General features: G+C 37.3%; 1 protein-coding gene across 4 annotated transcripts in view; it reads left to right on the plus strand.

The window, feature by feature from the left end:
- Nucleotides 1–21,190, plus strand: part of ARHGAP32 (Rho GTPase activating protein 32) — a 191,650-nt gene that overhangs the window by 103,057 nt on the left and 67,403 nt on the right. For 3 of the 4 annotated variants that reach the window (XM_043873299.1, XM_043873280.1, XM_043873289.1), the window contains 3 exons: nt 6,570–6,656; nt 18,261–18,398; nt 20,537–20,629. In XM_043873299.1, the coding sequence (XP_043729234.1) occupies nt 6,570–6,656; nt 18,261–18,398; nt 20,537–20,629 (318 nt within the window). Of the gene's footprint in view, nt 1–6,569; nt 6,657–18,260; nt 18,399–19,547; nt 20,000–20,536; nt 20,630–21,190 lie in introns of those variants that run through there. The other variant, XM_043873307.1, reaches the window with a different exon arrangement.

Consider the following 21,190-nt stretch of genomic DNA (forward strand, 5'->3'; position numbering starts at 1 on the left):
GGTACTCTGTGAGTGCCACTGACGAAGTAGATAAGAGAGTCTTTCCTCGGGAAGTAAGCAATATACCAATAAAAGTAGTAAGATTGTTGGAGTTTTTATAGGGATTCAGAGGCAGGAGAGGTTATTTCCTGTGGCATTCAAGGAAGGCTTTGTTGAAGACTGAACAGGTTTTGGATATGCACAGATAGACGTGAAGACCAGGAAGACATTTAGACCAGGAAAAATACCACAGACCAAGGTCCCTGGAAGGAAAAGGGATGGACGGGTTAGAATGATGGTGGAAAAACAGGGCTTAGAAAATAATCTGGAGAAATGCCATCCTTCAAGGCTCATCTAAGGTGTTTGGACTTTGGTTTTAAATTAGTTTCTTGGTAGGGACTGACAAAGTATTGAGGAATTTTGAGAAGAAGGTGCCGTGAGCCGTGTGTAGTGGGAAGTGGAAAGAAATCAGTTAGAAAACGGCTCTACTTATTCGTCTAGTCTGTTAGTCTGGATCAGATGCAGGGAGGCCCAGAGCTGGGGAAGCAGCAGTGGGGAGTGGGGAAGAAGGAGCAGGGTTGTGAGACAAGTGTTGGGGGATAGGAGAGAATAATGAATTAAAAGTGTAGGTTAGATCTTGACCTGGGAATATGAAAAGAAAGGATGTGTGCAGAGGAGGAGGTGATAGAGGAATCTAGGGTAATTACGTTGGTCAGCTGGGGGAGTAGTTATGTTACTTTGGGAATTCAAGAGGAAGAAGAGACTATACAGGCAAAGAGAATGTATTCAGTTTTGAAAATAAGTGTTGTATTCCAGTGAGACTATCTGCTTATTCAACCATTCATCAGAGAATTACTGATCCCCACTTAAATTCCAGGTACTTTTCAAGATACTAGGGTAGGTAAACACTCATCTCATTTTTTTCATTATATATTCTATTTTTAAAAATCTGTCCATGTATATTGTAAATATTTTACTCCCATTTTGACTCATCTTTCACTTGGTTTGTTGTATCGCATTGTGATAACTATAAAAACTTGGATAGATAGTTGCTAATACCTGTTTTTGTGAAGGGGTCTAAAGTGGGTGTTCTCCTGTTCGTTCGTCTTCCTAATATCACTCCTCAGATAATCTCCTTATGTCTTTTTCCTTCTGAAATTCCGATAATGTATTGTTTTGGTCCTCTTTATGATGTCCTACAAGTCCCTTAGGTACTTTTCATTTTCCTTAACTCTTTTTTTCTTTCTCTTCTTTGGACTGTATATCTGTGTGTGGTGGGGGGTGGTGGGGAGTGGGGCACCACGCTGAGTGACTTGCAGAATCTTCATTCCCTAACCAGGGATTGCAGCTGGGCCCTTGACAATGAGAGTGTGGAGTCCTAACCACTGGAGCCACAAGGGAATTCCCTGAACTGGATATTTTTATTTACCCTTTCTTTAAGTAACCTGATTCTTCTTCCTGCCCAAATCTGCTGTTGTTCTCTTTTGGTGAAGTTTTCATTTTAGGTGGTGATTTTGTCATCCCCCAAATCTGTGTTTGGTTCCCTTTTTTTTTCTTTCTTTTCATTGATATGCTCATTTTTTTCATACATTGTTTTCCTGCTTTCCTTTAGTTCTTTGTAGTTTCTTTAAGCTCTTTGAGTGTGTCTTGTATCGTTTATTTAAAATCTACAAACTTGGGACTTCCTTGGAAGTCCAGTGGTTAGGACTTTGCACTTCCACTGCAAGGAGCACGGGCTCCAGAAGGGTTTTGTTAGGGAATTCCTTGAATGCCAGGAGCTAAAAATAAAAAGTAAAACAAACAGAAATCTACTTCTCCAGTCTTTGCACATTTCCTTTGTGTTGAGTGTCCATTCAACACTTAACCAAGCTGCTCCTATCTCTGCCTTAGCTAAGGATGAAGTAGAGGTTAAAGCTCAGGATCTTCGTGTGTCTTTGGTGTGCATGTGTCTCACCCTGAACAGATTCATGAGTTTCTGCTGTTTCTAGAGTAGTGAGAAAGCTGGTTCTCACCCTCACAAGAGAGTTTTTGCTTGTTTTTTTCATGTTTCTGTGAAGGTACTGGAGTTTGTAGCTGCCCACTGCACCCTCTTGTTGCTGCTATTTGACTGTCCTGTTTCGCTTTCCCCCATCTCCTTGCCTTAATTTGGAAATTTGCTCTCTCCTTCTGTCTTCTTCCTTCCTCCTGTTTCTGTTTTGCTTAGGAAGGTTGATGTTGCTTCTATTCATAATTCTGTTACAGGTATTGACACTTAAAATTTTTTACCTCTCTATTGTTTGAAAGCTGAAGAGGGTTTTTCTGTCCTTTTAGTGGTTATCATTAAAAATTTACCTTGAGACAAGTGCTCGGGCCTGGTGCACTGGGAAGACCCAGAGGAATCGGGTGGAGAGGAAGGTGGGAGGGGGGATCGGGATGGGGAATACGTGTAAATCTATGGCTGATTCATATCAATGTATGACAAAACCCACTGAAATGTTGTGAAGTAATTAGCCTCCAACTAATAAAAAAAATTAAAAAATAAAATAAAAATAAAAAAGGGATTTTCCTAGGCTTCCTACCCCCCCCCAAAAAAAAAAAAAATAAAAAATAAAAAAAATAAAAATTTACCTTGAACACCTAATTTTTAGTCTAAAGTTTATCAATTTCTTTACTCTTCTTTCAAGCAGTACCAGATAGAATGATTTAAGCGGAATTACTCTTGTCTTCCATGGTTGTGTTGTTTAGGATTTATAGTTTCATCTCTTTATCTCTTATAATTAATCACCATTTTTGTTACATATTAAGATTTGTTTTGATGTAATACTTATTTGCTAAATTCTTTGCTCAGTATTTCTGCTTTTTACCTTATTTATTTATCCTGGAATTCTTTTTCATCTTTAAGGACACATTTTAGAAGTCTATTGAAGATGTATTGATGGGAATTAATTGTTTTTATTCATCAAAAAATGCTTTTTTCCCCCTCTTTTTCTTGTATGTTTAGGTTTGAGTAAAACATGCTCATTTGTTTTCTTTTCTCAGAACTGTTAAGTTAGTATCAAACTTCTGCTCTCTGTTACTGTTGAGAATTTAGGTGTTGTATGTTTACTTACATATTTACCCTTTCTGATGTTGCTTATCCCCTTCTGAAGTTCTGGATTTTTGTGTGGTACTATTTCCCTTCAATCTGAGGAAGTTGTATTAGCTTTTATTGTTGCACTAATCTCTTAGAGACAGATTCTCTCAGCTGTTGTCATTTGTAAATGTGTTTATATTCCTAAAATTGCTAAAGCTTATTGTCATGGGATACAGAATTGGCAGTCTTTTTCTTTCAGCACTTTAAAGTTGTTTCTGTTTGTTTTCTCGGCTCTCTTACTTCTGGTGAGAATTCACCTGTCATTTATTTATTTCCCCTTTAAGTTTTATGGGTTTTTTTGGTCTGCTTTCAAGATTCTTGTCTTTATTTCATTGTTCAAAAGTGTGATTATGATATGCCTTGTTGTGACTTTTGAAATTGATCCTACTTGAGGTTCACTGTTTCTTGAATTTGTTAGTTGATATCATTTACCAGTTTTAGAAAGTTCTCGTCTTTTGTCTAGACAGCAGATACTTCTCTGCCCCATTCGAATCCCTTTTCCTTCTGGTACGCCAGTTGTACATGTTGCTTGTCTCAGAGATCTCAAGTGTACTGTTATTGATGGATTGATCATTCTTTTTTTCCTCTCTGTCTCAGCTTGGATACATTCTGTTGATCCATTTTCAAGTTCAATAATTTTTTCATCTACTGTGTTCAGTTTGCTATTAATATCTGACATCATAGTTTTTATTTGAAGCCTTTTATTTTGAATATATTTGTAGATTAGTCTCTGCTAGAATTCTGTGTATTCTTATTTTCTTACATAGTATCTTTTCAAACTAAATTTTAGAATTTCTACCATAATTAATTTAAGTTCTTTTTATTATTTCAATATCTGGGGCATTTCTGTGTCTGTCCCTTAGGTTATTTCCTCTGTTGACCATGGATAAAAATTTCCTGCTTCCATGTATATTTTGTAATTTTTTAATGCCAAATATGTTATATAAGAGATAGTAGCGACTAAAATCAATAATTTTTGCCTCCAGGAATGAACTTATCCCTTCTTCTTCCATTCTGTTAGGTTGTTGTATTAGATTGTGTTAGTCATGTTTGAAGTGGGCAGAGTCAAGCTGATCTGTGGTTGATATAGACCTTGTGGTGGTGATGTGGTGTTCAGTCATTCAGTTGTGTCCGACTCTTTGTGACACCATGGATTGCAGCCCGCCATGCTTCTGTGTCCATGGGATTTCCCAGGCAATAATACTGGAGTGGGTTGGCATTTCCTCCTCCAGGGGATCTTCCCAATGCAGGGATCGAACGTGAGTCTCCTGCATCTCCTGCATTGGCAGGCGCGTTCTTTACCGCTGAGCCACCTGGGAAGCCTGATATAGACCTGGCCTTTGGCAACTTTACTTTGCTTTTGTTTATCGTTACTTCTAGGTATTCTGAGTATAAGTTCAGGAGATTTTTGTTTGTTTAAGCAGGGAAGATGGAAAATTGTTGAGGTCTGTTTGAGCTCTGCTGTGAAGCCAGCCGTTCTCTGAACTGAGGGAGAGCAGCCCCTCTGGTTGCTAGCTCCCTTTGCCCTCCAGCTCTTTCTGGCTCCCCTTGCCCTCATTCTAGTGTGGAGCTGCCTGATGCTCTTCATGCAGCGTTGCCCCAGTGGGGTTTCTCTCAGCTTTTCTATGCCCCTCTGGTCTCTACTTATTAAATGTTCCGGGGGCCTCAGCTTTCTTGCCCTCTCCATCTCCAGTGCTCAGCTGTCTTATGCTTGGGGAGGCTCTGCACACGTCACACACAGGTTCATCTCTCTCAGTTCTCCCGCTCTCTCCCACTGGCCCCAGCTTTGGTGTGTTGATCTACTTGTTGATACCTGAACACCTGTGGGAGTCACTTGCTGAGTGCCCAGGTCTGACTGTCTGCCGCACAGTGGTCTTTGGAATTTTAGTGCCTCACTCCAGTCCACAGGCAGTCACCTGAGGTTTGGCTGGTTTCTCCCTGCCCTGTCTAAGGCAGGTTCCTTATCCTCCAGCATCCTTGCCAGGCATCCAAGCACATCCATAGGAATCTCTTCTATCTCAGGAAAGTCTTGTCGTCACTGTTTGCAACTTAGCTTGTGTAGGTTTCTTTTCAATTTTTTTTTTTCTTTTTTTTTTTTTCTTTTTTTTTTTTTTCTTCTTTTCAATTTTTAAGGAACTCATTTTGGAGTTAATCTGGCTAGTTTTGGCTAGTGTGAGAATGATTGTTATCGTCCAGATTTCTTCTACTTAATTCCAGGAGGTTGGTGTTTTTTTTTTTTTTTTTTAATACTTTCAATGATATTCCTTTCAAAAGTAGAAAATATATTCTCGTCAACTTTATTTTCTTATAATATTAACTGTAATGATAGGTAATGATTGCTAAGTGCTTACTGAGTGCCAAGCACCTTGGTGAACACTTTAAATGCATTATCTCATTTGCACAGACTTGAGAATGGGTGTTATTATATCATTCCCATTTTCCAGATGTGAGATTAAGTAGGTAGGTCAACATTATGTAACCAGTTAGTGGCACTTTTGAACTCACGGTTGTCTATATCTGGAGCTGAGTTTGCAAATTCACATCCCTAGATGGAACAGATGTGTGAGTGAATGAGTGAAGTGAGTACAGTGTAAAAAAATAACAAAGCAAGTAGCATGATGAGTGGTAATTAACATTCCACCTAGATATCAACAGAAAATAAATCAGTAATTGCTTCTGTGACAAAGTCTCTGGGAGAATACAGGCCTCATTCAAAGGGATGGTCACTTCTCAGCTCCAGCCAGTTGTTGCCCATGTGAGAATATGGGTCCAGTAGTTCAGAGGTTCAGATTTTTCAATAGGAGCCAGAAATTTGTATTTTTTCATATGAAATCATTCAGTTTCTAAATGCTAGCTGTGGTTCAAATAAGAATAAAATAAAATCCAGTGTGCAGACCTACATGGTGAGTCTGAAATAAAACATGTCTGCAGGCAGCCTGTTCCCTGGGCAGCCAGTATGCAGTCCCTGTAATGGACCCTTTGCTCTCTGAGACCACTGGTCATACTGTCTTTTGGGGCCTACTTGAACTTCCTTTCGTATTTGTGCTATACATCAAGGACATGAAAGCCTGCTATAGAATGAATGTATTATTTTATTTTTTACTGCTGTTCTGCAATTGTGCTAGTGTAGATGCATGCCACAAAGACAATTTTTAGGATCATTTTTATTTATTTTTTTTTTTAGGTTGTATTTTATATTGGAGTATGGTTGATTTACATCTTATGTTAGCTTCAGGCGTACAGCAAAATGATTCTGTTATGCATATTCATGTAGCTATTCTTTTTCAAGTAGAAACATTTTTTTAAAAATCCTGACTTCTTCATTTTATCTATCTGCTTTAAGCAATAAAGTTCTAATATAAGGCATATGTTACATTAAATTGATGTGAGGGCCCAAATATTACTGAATGCTGATTATATTCTTGCTCATTAATCATGACTTTCTTTCCCTCTCTTTTACCCTTTCTGCTCAACATAGCTTTCACTTTCAGAAGAACAGAATGAAGTAACAAAAAATGGCTGTGAATCTAAAGAGCTGGTCTACCTCGTGCACATTGCTTGTCAGGTAATTTTGTGGGTGGTTCTCCATTTCACATAAAATTTAATAGGAATTAAATGTAAATGAATAACATTGAATGAATAAATGAATAAATATGAACAAATAACATGGATGATGGTAACAGAGGTATTTTATTTTATTCTTTCTTCCAGTCATATTGGCATTTCTGCATGTACTCAGAGTTGATCAATAGAGTCCATTAAATAGATATTTATTTTACAAACTTGAAAAGTCTTTTAAATTTTCTTGTAAAGGAAACATATCCTTTATTGATGATGAGATTAAATGGTTCAGCTACTGCTTGCATATTACAATTAAGAGACCAGACCAAATAGTGCCTGCCTCAGATGCACGTTTTTCTAACCAAGACTTTAAGTTCCACTGTGGTGTAACAGTAGGATGTGTACATGTTTTAGAAGTGTGCTCTTTCTTAACTCTCAGTGTTAGAACTTTTTTGAGGCTTATTAGTGTGACTTGCTCTTAATGAGATTTCAAATATGTCACTTGTGGCATTGATTATTTCCTCCATCAAGTAAGCAGTTCCTTGATTTATTCTTTGTTCATTGAGCCTTCTTGCCTGTCTTTGAATTAGTCATTGTAAAGTAAATGTTTTCGAGGAAACCTTTCTTATGTACAAACTTTTCAGTTTCCTTTGACAGAGAGTAAGGTAAGGAATTTACATGTTTTGTTCCAAAAAAGTATTATTCATGTACCTGAAGTTAAAAATTAAATAATCTGGAAAATGGCTATTTCATATGGGAAATACTAAGTTCCTAGTCTTGATGTGACTTTAAGGGCAAACCTTTCAGAATTAAGTGCTTTTATTTGTAGGTGAGAGAATATGAGGTTAGAAATTGAACTTAGCTTATATATGTATCTTCTAAGTTATGTACTGTTTATACATGTTTTATTATATGTCATCTTGGTTCCTCTGAGGAAGTGGGCAGCTCTGAATCCGTGTTTCATGTCATATTTCATAAAAATGCTTTTACTTAGTGAGTTAATCTTTACATGAAAATATCCAGTGCTTTTATGATGAACCATTAACAGGTGATTAGAAAGTATTTCTTCGTTATCTAGAGTACATGATTGGCATGTCAGTCATGAACTTATTATCCCATCAAAAATCTAAATCTTTTAGTGCCTTCTCTTCTTAGCAGTGATTTCCATTTGTTCCGACAGTGCAAATATTTTTATTCTTTCTCATAAGCAAAACATGTCAAAAATACCCATGCTGTCTGTAAAACATGACCTTCAAAAGGTAAGCGTGGCATTTTGGTACCATACATTAGAATGGGTAATCGTTACTTGATTATGCCTCCATGAAGTAGTGACCTAGATAGTTAGGCTTTTTCCTGGTTGTAAGTATCTTGTCAAGCTGCTTAAAAAATTTCAGACTGCTTGTTATGTTTTTACTACATCAAGGTAGTAATTTACTGCATTGTAATAATGCTGTCGTGTTTCTCCTCTGCCTCCTCACTGGAAGTAATTGTTGATACTTTCTCATTGCTTGCCTTCTGTATTCTTGCCATATATGTCATCCATAAACCATAATAGACCAAAGTCATTTTTTATAGCCAAGATAGACTCAAAACCAAACCTTCTAATTTTGCAAATGAGGAAATTGAGGCCCAAATTATGAAAGTTGCTTTCCTAAGCTATATGAAATCTTAGCTGGAGCTCCTAAGGACTTCAGTTTCCTGATTGCTAGCTTTTCTTACATCTCCTGGGAATTTGCAATATACAACAGATTTTAGAAATTGTATTATCTTCAAATGAGATATGATCACCTCTATTCCTTGTAATCTATTCATCATAGAAGCTAATTGCATATTTCATATCTTTGCTAATTTCTAATTTTTAATAATGTGCACTTGAAATTTATTTTTATTTAACCAAAATTCTTGGTCCTTCCTTTTTAACACACTTTCTTCCCCAGTTCTTTTTTCTAAGAAAGTGTCCAGTTAAACAACTGTGATCATTTCCCTTTCTGTAGGCTGTGGTACTAATTCTTCAGGTATTAAGGTTACATTTGAATCTTGTAAGGTGTCTTTGCCTCTGCCTCTTAAAGCTTTAATTTCTTTTTAAATTGTGAACCCAGAAATGTAAACCATGTGTTCCATACTGCATAGATCCAAATTCAGTAGGCATTTTTTGATCTCTTATATGTCTGGTACACAAATATTATGGCATACAGAGTATCATTTAATTTTAAAACAGCTCTATGAGGCAAATGGTCTGGTTTCCATCTTACAGATGATGAATGTAAGACTAAAGAATGTCAGTAACTTCCCCAGGGTCATGAAATTAAAGACCAGGATTTGAACCTCAGTCTTGTGGTTTTGTTCTGTTTTTCCATTATAATTCTAGTTTTATTTATACTTAGTTGGCCACTCTGAAGTCTGCAGGCATAGTTTGATGTTATTAAAGAATTAGAGAAATACACCAACTCTAATAATCTAGTTTCTTTGCTTGACTTCAGTGGACAGGACCTGGATAGCATTCATATATGTAAAGATGTATCTTTTGTCTACCTTCCTCTATAAAACTTTAAGTGGAAGCCTCTGAAAGTCTAGGTTGACTGGCTGCAACCCTAGGCCAACAGGCTGTATGTGTTAGTCACTCAGTTGTGTCCAACTCTTTGTGATCCTATGGACTGTAGCCCACTAGGCTCCTCTGTCCATGGGGATTCTCCAGGAAAGAATACTGGAGTGGGTCGCCATTTCCTCCTCCAAGGCATCTTCCCAATCTAGGGATCAAACCCTGGTCTCCTGTATTACAGGCAGATTCTTTACCATCTGAGGCACCAGGGAAGCCCAATAGACTATATAATCTGGGCAATAAAAAGGGGACAACATAAGATGAGATGGTTGGATGGTATCACTGACTCGATGGACATGAATTTGAGCAAGCTCCGGGAGTTGGTGATGGACAGGGAAGCCTGGCGTGCAGTAGTCCATGGGGTCACAAAGAGTCGGACACAACTGAGCTACTGAACTGAACGGATAAAAATATTTCCTAGCTGGTATACTAGGCCAAAAGCAGTTGGAGCAGATACCTGTCACTCAGATCTCATTCAGCCATATCCGTGTATCTCAGCTGAACGTTAACCATGGACAAAGCGACTTTCTCAAATGCCTTGGAGACAGGTCTGCATAATGCCCTGACTGAGCTCTCAATGCTCTCCCTCTCCTACTGATCATTATTTAGAATAAGTTGTCTTGACCAGTATAGCCATATGCCTTACGTGTTCCTTCCTTCATGTCTTAATTCTTTTCTCCAAGGAAACAGACTTGGGGGTGGAGGTAGGGGAATGTTACATGGAACAAACAGATGAAGAAACACAGTGTGAATGAAGAAACACTCTTCTGAGTTTGTATCATGATATTGATCTGAGTGGGAACACTTTCTTTTCTGCAAAGCATACTAATTTTTCCTCTGTGTATTCCTTGCTTTTCAGGAAATATGTATTTAGTTTGAAATCAATGAAAATTAATAAAAATCCTAGGATATTCAAGAACAGGTCAAGGTAGATAAGGAAAATGGAAAAACCTTTAATGTCTCAACTATTGAAACTTCAATAATTAGAAAAAAACAAAATTAGATAAACCTTGACACTAATTACACTGAGCCCCATTACACAGAATAAAGCAGTGTATTATCAGTGGTAGGGAATCTTAAAAGCGTTTTGTATTCTATTATTTTATTCACTAGCAGATAAGCAGATATCAGTTTTTAAGTGTCAACTTGAAAATAACTCATTTAAACCTAGCTATTGTAAGAATTTATTCCGGTATGTGCCCTAATGAAAATTGTGTCTGATCTTTCCCCCTCTAAGCGTAGTTTTATTAGTTTAAGAAAAATTGTTTCTTAATATTTTATTATCCCATAGTAAGCTTTAGAGTAGTTGAAATGAATGGTTCTTATTGAAGTTGGATTTTATGAACTACCTTTGTATTTTAACCAGAATTCATCAATGTATAATAACTCATTTTTCCTGAAGTGTTTTGTAAGTATTTACAATACCACGAAGCCTTTTTTAATGTCCCAGTTGATGGAATAAACAGTTGCTTGTAGGGGAATGCTTTTCTGCCTCAAAATATCTCCTGTACTCTGATGCTTGAAATTCCACCATCAGCAGTGCATTCCTCAGTATTAAGTATCTCCTCCACTTGGTCCATTTAGCATATGCTGTTACTAAGGGGATGGAGTTGATTATTAATGTTTGAAGAGCACCTGTATATGGACACAGTGTATAAGCAGATGGCAAACTTCTTATTTAAGTGTGAAAACTTTTTTTTATTAAATTTAGGTGTTAACTATTCCCATTATGTGCTTGGTCACTCAGTCATTTCCAACTCTTTGCAACCCCATGTACTGTAGCCTGCCAGGCTCCTCTGTCCACAGGGATTCTCTAGGCAAGAATAGTGGAGTGGGTTGCCATGTCCTCCTCCAGGGGATCTTCCCAACCCAGGGATCAAACCCAGGTTTCCCGAATTGCAGGTGGATTCTTTACCATCTGAGCCACCAGGGAAGCCCGTTCCCATTGTATAGAAGAATAAACTGTCACTCGTAGGTGTCAAGTAACTTGTGTAAAGTCCCCTGTTCAGGATAAGGTCAACCTGAGATTTAAATCAGGTCTTTCTTTTTACTGAACTTCATCATGCATACAGTTAATTCATAGTATTAATTCTGTTGCATGATAAACTTTCTCATGATTAAGGGTCTTCAAAGGTCATGGGTGAAGACTGTTCTCAGAAAGAACTGCAAATATATATTATAGATTTGTTTAAAGGTCCATATAGTTAAAGCTATGACTTTTCCATTAGTCATGTACGAATGTGAGAGTTGGACCTTAAAGAAGGCTGAGCGCTGAAGAATTGATGCTTTTGAACTGTGGTGCTGGAGAAGACTCCTGAGAGTCTCTTGGATAGCAAGGCGATCAAACCAATCAATCCTAAAGGAAATTAACCCGGAGTATTCATTGAAATGACTGATGCTGAAGCTCTAATACTTTGATGTGAAGAGCCAACTCATTGGGAAAAATCCTGATGCTGGGAAAGACTGAGGGCAAGAGAAGGGGACAACAGAGGATGAGATGGTTGGATGACATCACTGACTCAATGGACATGAGTTTAGCAAACTCTAGGACATCATGGAGGACAGGGAAGCCTGGCGAGCTGCAGTTCACGGGGTCACAAAGGGTCGGACATGACATGGTGACCATACGGCAGCAACAACTCATTGCCCCTCTGTTATTACCAAGCTATAGTCAAGCTGCTGTCCCTTGTTGGGCCATTGTGATAGCAACTGCCAGAGTGAGGTAAAATGCAAATTTAAACATGTTACTCTCTTGGTTAAAACTCTGCCATAGATTTCCACTGAGTTTAAAACTAAACCCAAACTACTCACCAAGGCCTGTGAGGGCCCTGCAGGATCTGGACCTTGCCTGCTTTCTACATCATGGGACAGTCTTCTCACTCCTGGGCTTCGGTCTCACTAGTTTTCAGTCAGTTTAAGACCCTGAGTTTTTTCCTCAACAAGGTGTTACCTTTGGTCAGCCTGTAAGTCCATTCACACATGCACGTGCATGTCTGGTGCCTGCGCAGTTCTCAGGAGGCCGTTTAGACGTCACCTTCACAGAAGGGCTTTCCCTCACCACCTTGACCGGAGTAGGGTCTTGCTTATTTCTTCATAGCACAGAATTGTCATTATTTTATTTTTGTATTTATTAACTTAAGGGCTTCCGAGGTGGCTCATTGGTAAAGAATCTGTCTGCCAGGCAGGAGATGCAGGTTGGATCCCTGTGTTGGGAAGATCTCCTGGTAAAGGAAATGGCTACCCACTCCAGTATTCTTGCCTGGAAAATCCTGTGGACAGAGGAGCCTGGAGGACTATAGTTCATGAGATAGCAAAGAGTTGGACATAACTTAGCGACTAAACAACATGACAGTTTATTAACTTAAAAGTAGGATTTTTTTTTCCTTCTCATTTGAAATACATTCTAAGAAGTCAGAGGTTTAATGGTCCTTTCTCTGTTGCATTTAATACTCCAGGGCTTGGTACTATGTAGATGTTCAGTAAATATCTGGTGAATGAATGAGAGAAAGGAAAATTTTGTCTTAGGAATTTGATCTTGTATACACTGGGATTTTTCTTTTTTCTCATCCTTTTTAAGAATTATTATTCTTTATTATCTTTGTTGATTTTTGTTATCCTTGGAGAACAATACTTACTGATACATTATTCAGGTTAGAAATTAGCTGCAAATTAAAATTTAGACATGTATAATGAATTTTTTTGTTTTGTTCTTTATAATAAATAATTGAATTTCTGGAATATTCTGATCATTTACTTTATTCAGCTTATTTGGAAATGGCATGATTAAGGTTTTTTTTTTTTTTTTGAATCATGGTATTTTATTTTATTTTATTTGTAAATAATCTGTATGGTGTCATTTTTTTGCATTTGTTTGCATAAGCGTCTTATGTTACAAAATGTAAGGCATGTAAAGTCTTTAAAAATAACAATCCTACTATTACTTTTATTTTTAGTTTGATCTTGCTCTGTTCTTTCTACAGTTCCAGAAAACACGTTACGTTGTGCAGATCCTTCAGAACCCTAGATCCACAATACATGCTGCATCTGCAGAATTACTTTCTTCTGTAATTTTATTCACTTACATATCTGTTCCTTTTTAGATTTTAAACTTTCTTTTTTTTTTTTTTAATTTTTTTATTAGTTGGAGGCTAATTACTTCACAACATTTCAGTGGGTTTTGTCATACATTGATATGAATCAGCCATAGATTTACACTTATTCCCCATCCCGATCCCCCCTCCCATCTCCCTCTCCACCCGATTCCTCTGGGTCTTCCCAGTGCACCATAAGGTTGTTTTTACATAGAAAATTTAAAGTTCTTCTCCCATATTCACTAAAAAGATAGGTATTTTGCTGTTTTTATAATTTTACTCAGTGACTTTAAAGCAACTTTAGAGGATTTGAAAATTATGTTTAAGCTTTTAATTTCCTGTGTGTAAATCTGTATTAAAGAGCAGACATTTTAATTGCACGGAACGGTTCTTAAAAGTTGAAAGAAATCGGTTTATTGATGTATGAGGAAAGCAATTTTGAAATCCAGTCCTCAGTCTTTACCTTTTGAGTCTCTGAGTCTCTGAAGGCTCTTGCCTTTATGTGGTTGCTTGGTATTTATTTCTTTGAGCAAGAGTCTCTAGAGAGAAGAGAACATGATTACTTTTTATAAATTTAATAAACTTGATTTTTTTTAAGGCTAATTTTAGGTTCACAGCAAAATTGAGTGGAAAATACAAGGTACCCATGTATCCCTTGTCCTTGTACATGCACCTCCTTCTCCACTGTGGACATCCTCCCACTAATGTGGTACATTATTACAACAGATGAGCCTCCACTGACATACCATTGTCATAGGGGTTCACTCATGGCATGGTGTTGTTCATTCTCTGGGTTTGGGTAAATTTAAAATGTGTATCCACCATTATAGTATGCAGAATAGTTTCACTAGCCTTTGAATTCTCTGTGCTCTACCTAGTCATCTCTCACTGCTCCCTAGCCCCTGGCAACCACCAATTTTTTAAAAAAAAATTGTCTCTATAGTTTTGTATTTTCTATGGTGTCCTATGGTTGGAATCATATAATATATAGCCTTTCCAGGATGGTGACTTTCACAAAGTTCCATGTCTTTCCGTGGCTTGATACTTACCTCATTTTAGTGCTGAGTCATAGTCCATTATCTGGATGTACCAAAGTTTATTTATCAATTCACCAGCTAATGGACGTGTCAGTTGCATCCAGGCTTTGGCAATTTTTAGTAAAGCTGCTGTAAACCTTTGTGTGCAGGTTTGTGTGTGGACATAACTTCAACTCATTTGGGTAAACACCATGAAGTGCAATTGCTGGATCCTATGGTAAAGCAGAGTATGAGTAATTTTGTAAGAAAGTGTAAAGTCTATGAAAGAAGCCATACCATTTTGCATTCCTACCAGCAAGAAAGGAAATTCCTGTTATACAACAGGAATGTATATAACATCATTTGGTGTTATCAGTATTCTGGATTTTTGCTACTCTGTTAGGTGTGTCCAGTGTTCTTGCCTGGAGAATCCCAGGGATGGGGGAGCCTGGTGGGCTGCCATCTGTGGGGTCGCACAGAGTCGGACACGACTGAAGTGACTTAGCAGCCGCAGCAGCGTTAGGTGTATAGTGATATCTTCTTCTTTATATTTGCCTTGCCCTGATGACATATGATGTGGAGTGTCTTTTCATATGCTTATTTGCCATCTATATATCTTTCTGGTAAGGTGTCCATTTTTAAATCAGTTTTTTGTTTTCTTATTGTTGAATTTTAAGAGTTCTTTGTATATTTTGCTTAATGATCCCTTGATAAGGGGGATAATATTGATAATAGTATGTTTTTTGCCAGTATTTTCTCCCACGTCTGTGGCTTTTCTTTTCATTCTCTTGACAGGGCAGAAAATTTTAATTTCAGTGAAGTCAAGCTTATCAATTCTTTTTTTCATGGATTTTACATTTGCTCTTATAGCTAAAGAAAGGCATCACCAAACCCAAGGTCGTCTGTATTTTCTCCTATGCTCTATTCTATGAGTTTTATGGTTTTGTGTCTTAATGAGGTCTTTTTAAATTAGGTTTTGTGAAAGGTGTAAGGTCTGTGTCTAGATTTATTTTTTTGTCTGTGGGTGTTCAGTTGTTCCAGCATCACTTGTTGAAAATTTAAAACAAAACAAAACTGTCTTTTCTCCATTGTTTTGCCTTTGCTTTTTTTTTTTTTTTTTTTTATCAAACATCAGTTGACTGTATTTAAGTGAGTCTGTGTCTGGGCTTTCTATTCTATTTCATTTATGTATATGTCTATTCCTTTGCCAGTACCATATTGTTTTGATTATTGTAACTTTATGGTAAGCCTTGAAGTTACATACATCAGTCCTCCAACTTTCTTCAATATTGTGTTAGCTATTCTGGGTCTTTTGCCACTCCATAAATACCTTAGGATCAGTTGGTCAATATACAGAAAAATAACTTGTGGGGATTTTTTCTGGGGAAGCATTATGAATCTATAGATCAAGCTGGGAAGAATTAACATCTTGGCAATACTGAGTCTTCCTGTCCGTGAACATGGTACATCTCTCCACGTTTAGTCCTTTGACTTCTTTCACCAGAGTTTTATAGGTTTCCTCGTGTAGATCTTCTGTATATTTTGTTAGATTTATACCTGACTATTTCATTTTGGGGGCAGTTATGTAAATGGTCCTGTGTTTTTAATTTCAGATTCCAGCCGTTTATTGCCTGATATATAGGAAAGCAGTTGATTTTTGTTTATTAACCTTCTATCGTGCTATTTGCTATACTCACTTACTAGTTCTAGAATTTTTTTTGTGGTTTTTTTGTGTTTCCTACCTAGACGATCATGTCATGTGTGTATAAACACAGTTTTATTTCTTCCTTCCCAATCTGTATATCTTTTACTTCCTTTCCTTGTCTTATTGCACTAGCTAGGAATTTCATACAGTTTCAAAAGCAGTGATGAGAGAGGATCTCCTTGCCTTGTTCCTAATCTTAGTTGGAAGGCTTCAAACTTCTCACCAAAAATCAGTTCCATTTCTATGAACTATAATAACAGACTACTAGAAAGAGAAATTAAGAAAGCAATTCCACAATTGGATCAAGAATAATAAAATACCTAGGAATACATTTAACCTAGGAGGTAAAAGATCTATTGTTTTGTAATAACCTATAGTGGAAAATAGTCTGAAAAAATAACATATATAGTATAACTGAATCACTTTGCTGTACTGAAACTAACGCAATACTGTAAATCAACTATATTTCAATTTTAAAAAGCCCAGAGCTTTGAAATAAAAAGTCACCATCTGTTTAATCTCTTTGATAGAAATATACATATGTTAAAATAATTTTGATAATTTTCTGATATTTGAAGGGTTGCATAATTTTTGAAATATATGTGTGAAAGAAAAAATATTTGTAACTATGCAATAAGTTGTTTTTCTTTTTCTCTGCCTTATTGTTCATTTTTATTTATTTCTTATTTTTGCCATCCCAAAGGAACAAGTATTTAACCCACTGTTGTGACTCAGAAGTGCTTTGGGTAGATGGCAACTATAGAAGTGAGAAAACAAAGGAGCTTACTTGAGCAAAGAGTAAAAGAAGGACTTTGCATAGCAGAAGAACAGCACTTAAAAATCATGTAGGCAAGAAAAGGAACATTTTACAAATGGAATAAATGCAAGTAATTGAACATAACTGAAAGCAAAGAAAGAGCATGGAGGAGTAGTGAGTGGGATCACACTGCAGATTTAAACAGGCCCAGATGATGCAAGTTCTCATATGTGCAAGTATGTTTGGATTTGATTGATCAGTGGTTTCCAAATCAGGCTGATCATCAGATTAACGATCCCATTCCAGAGTTACTGAACTAACATTTCTTAGAATTGGGACCCAGGGACTGTTCTTTAAATTTTCTTCCACATCTGTTCTCTTATTTCATTCTAACAACCCCCTCTGAAAGAGGGAGGTGGTATTGCTCTCTGTGTAATGGAGGATTGCAGTCCAAAGTAGGATTAGGCATATTTATCCTGTTAGTTATGGGCAATACCTGTGTTTAGAATTCAGCCTCTCGCCTGTGAAGTGGTACCTTCTGCTTCTGCCGCATCTGGCAGAGGCAAATGGAAAAGAACTACATTAGAGATTTTTCTTCATTTCTGAGATGGTTGCTTTTTCTCCCAGTTCCTCCAAATTCTTATGCGACTAAAGCCCCCACATAAAAATTAAATTGTCAAACCAAATCGTGTGTAGTAGAGACCAGTTCATCACTACTGCCCACGGGAGCTTTTGAAGGCCTTCTGTCAGTGTGACCTGACAAGCTCTGTAGTTCTTATTAGGGGAGGGGAGTGGAGGAGGAGACCAGAGGCAGGGAGGTCAGAAGTGTTGTGGGTCCTCACCAAAACTCAGGCTATGAAGTGATGGATTCGAGAGAAAATTAGAAGACAGTATGTGATAAAAATGTTCTGTGACTAAATTTTCATATCTAATGAGCTTCAGAGCTTAGGCAAGGAAAGGAAGAAAGACCGAAAAGTGGGGAGATACAGGGGGTTCTAGATATGATAAGCACCCCGAAGGCTTGCAGATGAGATTTTAGCGGTGTTGATTGTCAGTGCATTGCTAGTGTCGGTCACAGAAAATGTTCATGGTAACTGATCAGTAACACAATTTTATTTTTCTTTAATTTTTAGTAGTATTCTTCTACACAAAATCAAGATCACATGCTATCTTCCGTCTACTAGTTATTATTCCCAGGGAGAACCAGTGGGCTTGACCAGTCGTAAGAAGAGGTTTAGTGGACAGTTGTAGCTCATTTTCCATTATTAATGCTTTACTGTTGTACAACTCATTAGAGGGTTTCAGAGTTTAACTGTTTACTGTCAAATTAATTAGTAAATATAAAATCTCATGAATAACCTATCATTATGGAATAAAGCCTGGTACATGACCACTCCCAATAGAGACAAATTATAGTGGTCTTTTTTTTCTTACTCGTAGGGCAAAAGTTGGATTGTTAAAAGAAGTTATGAAGATTTTCGGGTACTTGATAAACATCTTCATCTGTGTATTTATGACCGACGATTCTCCCAGCTATCAGAGCTTCCCCGTTCTGATGCTCTGAAGGACAGTCCAGAGGTGAGCGTTTAGTACTTTGCAGAAGTAATCACTATTATGTAAATCAGCAGAAAAGTTTTGCTAGTATACTAAGTAAAAGCTTATTTTGAGGACTCAGGAAGATTTGTGAGATTATTTCTTAAAATAGTAGAAAAATTAGTAATATTTTAGGATATTTAAAATAGGTTTGTTGTATAATTTTATGAAAAGAAACTCATATCTTAATATACAAGTAGGTGATATATGTGAGCAGATCATTTTTCAAAGAGAATATAAACTATAGAAGCAAAAATATGGAAAAATATTGACCTCACTAGTAATCAAAGACATGCATATTCAAACGATGCTGTTTATTCAGTTTATGATGGCAGGCTGTGTCCATGCACTTATTTCCATGCCTGTCAAAATTTTCTAGTAAAAGTATAAGAGAGTTTTTTTTTTTTTTTTTTAATTTAGGAGGAAGGAGATTATTTTATAACATTAGAAAATGAATATAACCATCAGGGAGTCCAAAATTGTGAGGAATCTTAGAGAGTGGACAGGATAAGATTTATGGGGGTAAGATAATACAGTTTGAGCAACTTCTGCAGGAGGACTGCAGAGGGACAGGTAAACTAGAAATCTTCAGTGTAAAAACTGGAATAAATGAAGTAACGGAAGAGCCAGCAGAGGGCTTTGAGAAGCGTGACTACCATCCTGAGAGAAAGCAAGTCAGTCACATTCATGGAATAAGGATAGAGTTTATAAAAATAAAATGATTAGAGCTCTTAGAAATGAACATATGGTCATTTAAGTTAATTTTAATAATAACAAGCATTAACAGCCGGACGACATGCAAAATGGACTTAGACGAAGAGAGAATTAGTGAGCAGGAAGGGCAAACTCTGTAAGAACCCAGCCCCAAGGGGATAAAAAGTTGTGAGAGAACAGTCGAGAGTCCCAGAGAGCAGATCCAGAAGCTCCTGCAAGTTCCTGCTGCTTTATAGGAGTTGTTATAGGAGGAGAGAGTGGATGGAAGTGGCTAAAAACATAATGGTGGTGGTGGTTTAGTCACTAACTTGTGTTCGACTCCTGAACTGTAGCCTGCCAGGCTCCTCTGTCCATGGGATTTTCCAGGCATTAATAGTGGAGTGGGTTGCCATTTCGTTCTCCAAAAGCATAATGTTTCCCTAAATTAAAAGAGCCTGTTTTCAGATTAAATCAGTCCATTAAGTGTTAAATATAATAACAGCTAGAAACATTATAAAATTTCAAAATGCCAGAAGCAGAGAGGAAACTCAAAAAGCCTCCAGAGAGCAAAAATGAGATTTTTCTCAAAGGGACAAGGAATGTATTGGCATTAGACTGCTTAGCAGCCACAATGGATGCTTGAGAATAGTGCAAGTCCCGAGGGGAAAACCCTTCCAAATCTGTAATTAATTCCTGGGCAATTACATAGTGGAGGCAAAGTAGAGGCTCCAGTCATGCAAGAACTGCCACTGTGGCAAAGCCTCAGGAATGTCCTGAAACCACAGTTTCTGTCGTATGATAGAAAACCTGGACGTCTCTCTGCCTCCATTTCCCTTCTCTGTCTGTTGGTTTTTCTTTCTCAGACTGTCTCAGAACATGACCGCTCCCAACAGGTACCGGGTTCTTATCTCTTTGTAAAAGAGCAGCCAAACGGAGCTGAAATTAGGAGTTCCTGATTCCTGCAGCAACTCCTGTTAGGCTACGGTTGGGTCCCATGCCTGGACCATCAGCTGACTTGAGGTGGAGGATCACGCGTGAACTGTCCTGCCACGGCTGGGTGGGCGAAGACTGCAGCAGGCCTTGGAGAAAGTTTCAGAGTAGTGGGGAGAAGCTGGGAAGGAAAGTAATTATGTCTGTGCTGTCATTTTACATTTTCAGTACAAAAATAGAAAGGGAAGGCAACCAAATTAGAAGCTATATGACCCCTGATGATGAGGGGCCGGAGTGAAAGGGAATTATGCAACAAATAGGAAATTATGTTAAGTGCCCGTAGTGTCAGTTCATGGAGTTGTGAAGCCTCTATGAAGAACCTCTGTGACTATGAAAATGCCTGAAAATCTGCAGATTTTTTCCTCCCAGAAACAACCAGTTTACACCAGTTTCTTTAGCAGTGAGAAGCTGTTACCACTGAATCTTCTCTTTTTCTTTAGTCGGTCACTCAGATGCTTATGGCTTACCTGTCCCGCCTTTCAGCTATTGCTGGGAACAAGATCAACTGTGGACCTGCCCTTACTTGGATGGAGGTATTAATCTAGTTCACTCTTTATTAGAGTTAATTACCTATGAAAGAAATCCCATGTGAATTTTGATAGCTATTGAGTTTCAGGAATCGAATAAGTGGGGCTTATTCATGTTTTCTGGAAGATAGAGATGGTACATTAAATATTTTTATCTCAAGTCTTTTTTGATAATCCAGGAAGCTAGTTTTAATATTATTTTATGAATCAGAATGACACCTGTTGTTTTGGTATTCAATATATTAATGTTTATACATTTAGCAAGGTGTGTGTGTGTGTGTATATATATATATATTTAATTGACTTAGTAATGAAAATAGTTTTTAGTCATTTAAAAACAAGAGACAATTAAATCCTTTTAAAGGATCTGATTTAAGAATGTTTTGAGTGATACAGTATCCAGTCAGTATGTTAGATTTTTTTCTTTAATTTGCATAGGTAAAGTTACTTTATTTTCTAAGTGAAAATTGGGAAGATGATGAAAAGTAGAAAGAATATAGAACTTAGAGCCAGTACAACTTGCATTGAGATCTTGTTTCTTCATTATTGGCTGTGTGATCTGGGACA

The sequence above is a fragment of the Cervus elaphus genome, chromosome 2 (assembly GCF_910594005.1).
Source record: "Cervus elaphus chromosome 2, mCerEla1.1, whole genome shotgun sequence".
NCBI lineage: Eukaryota > Metazoa > Chordata > Mammalia > Artiodactyla > Cervidae > Cervus > Cervus elaphus.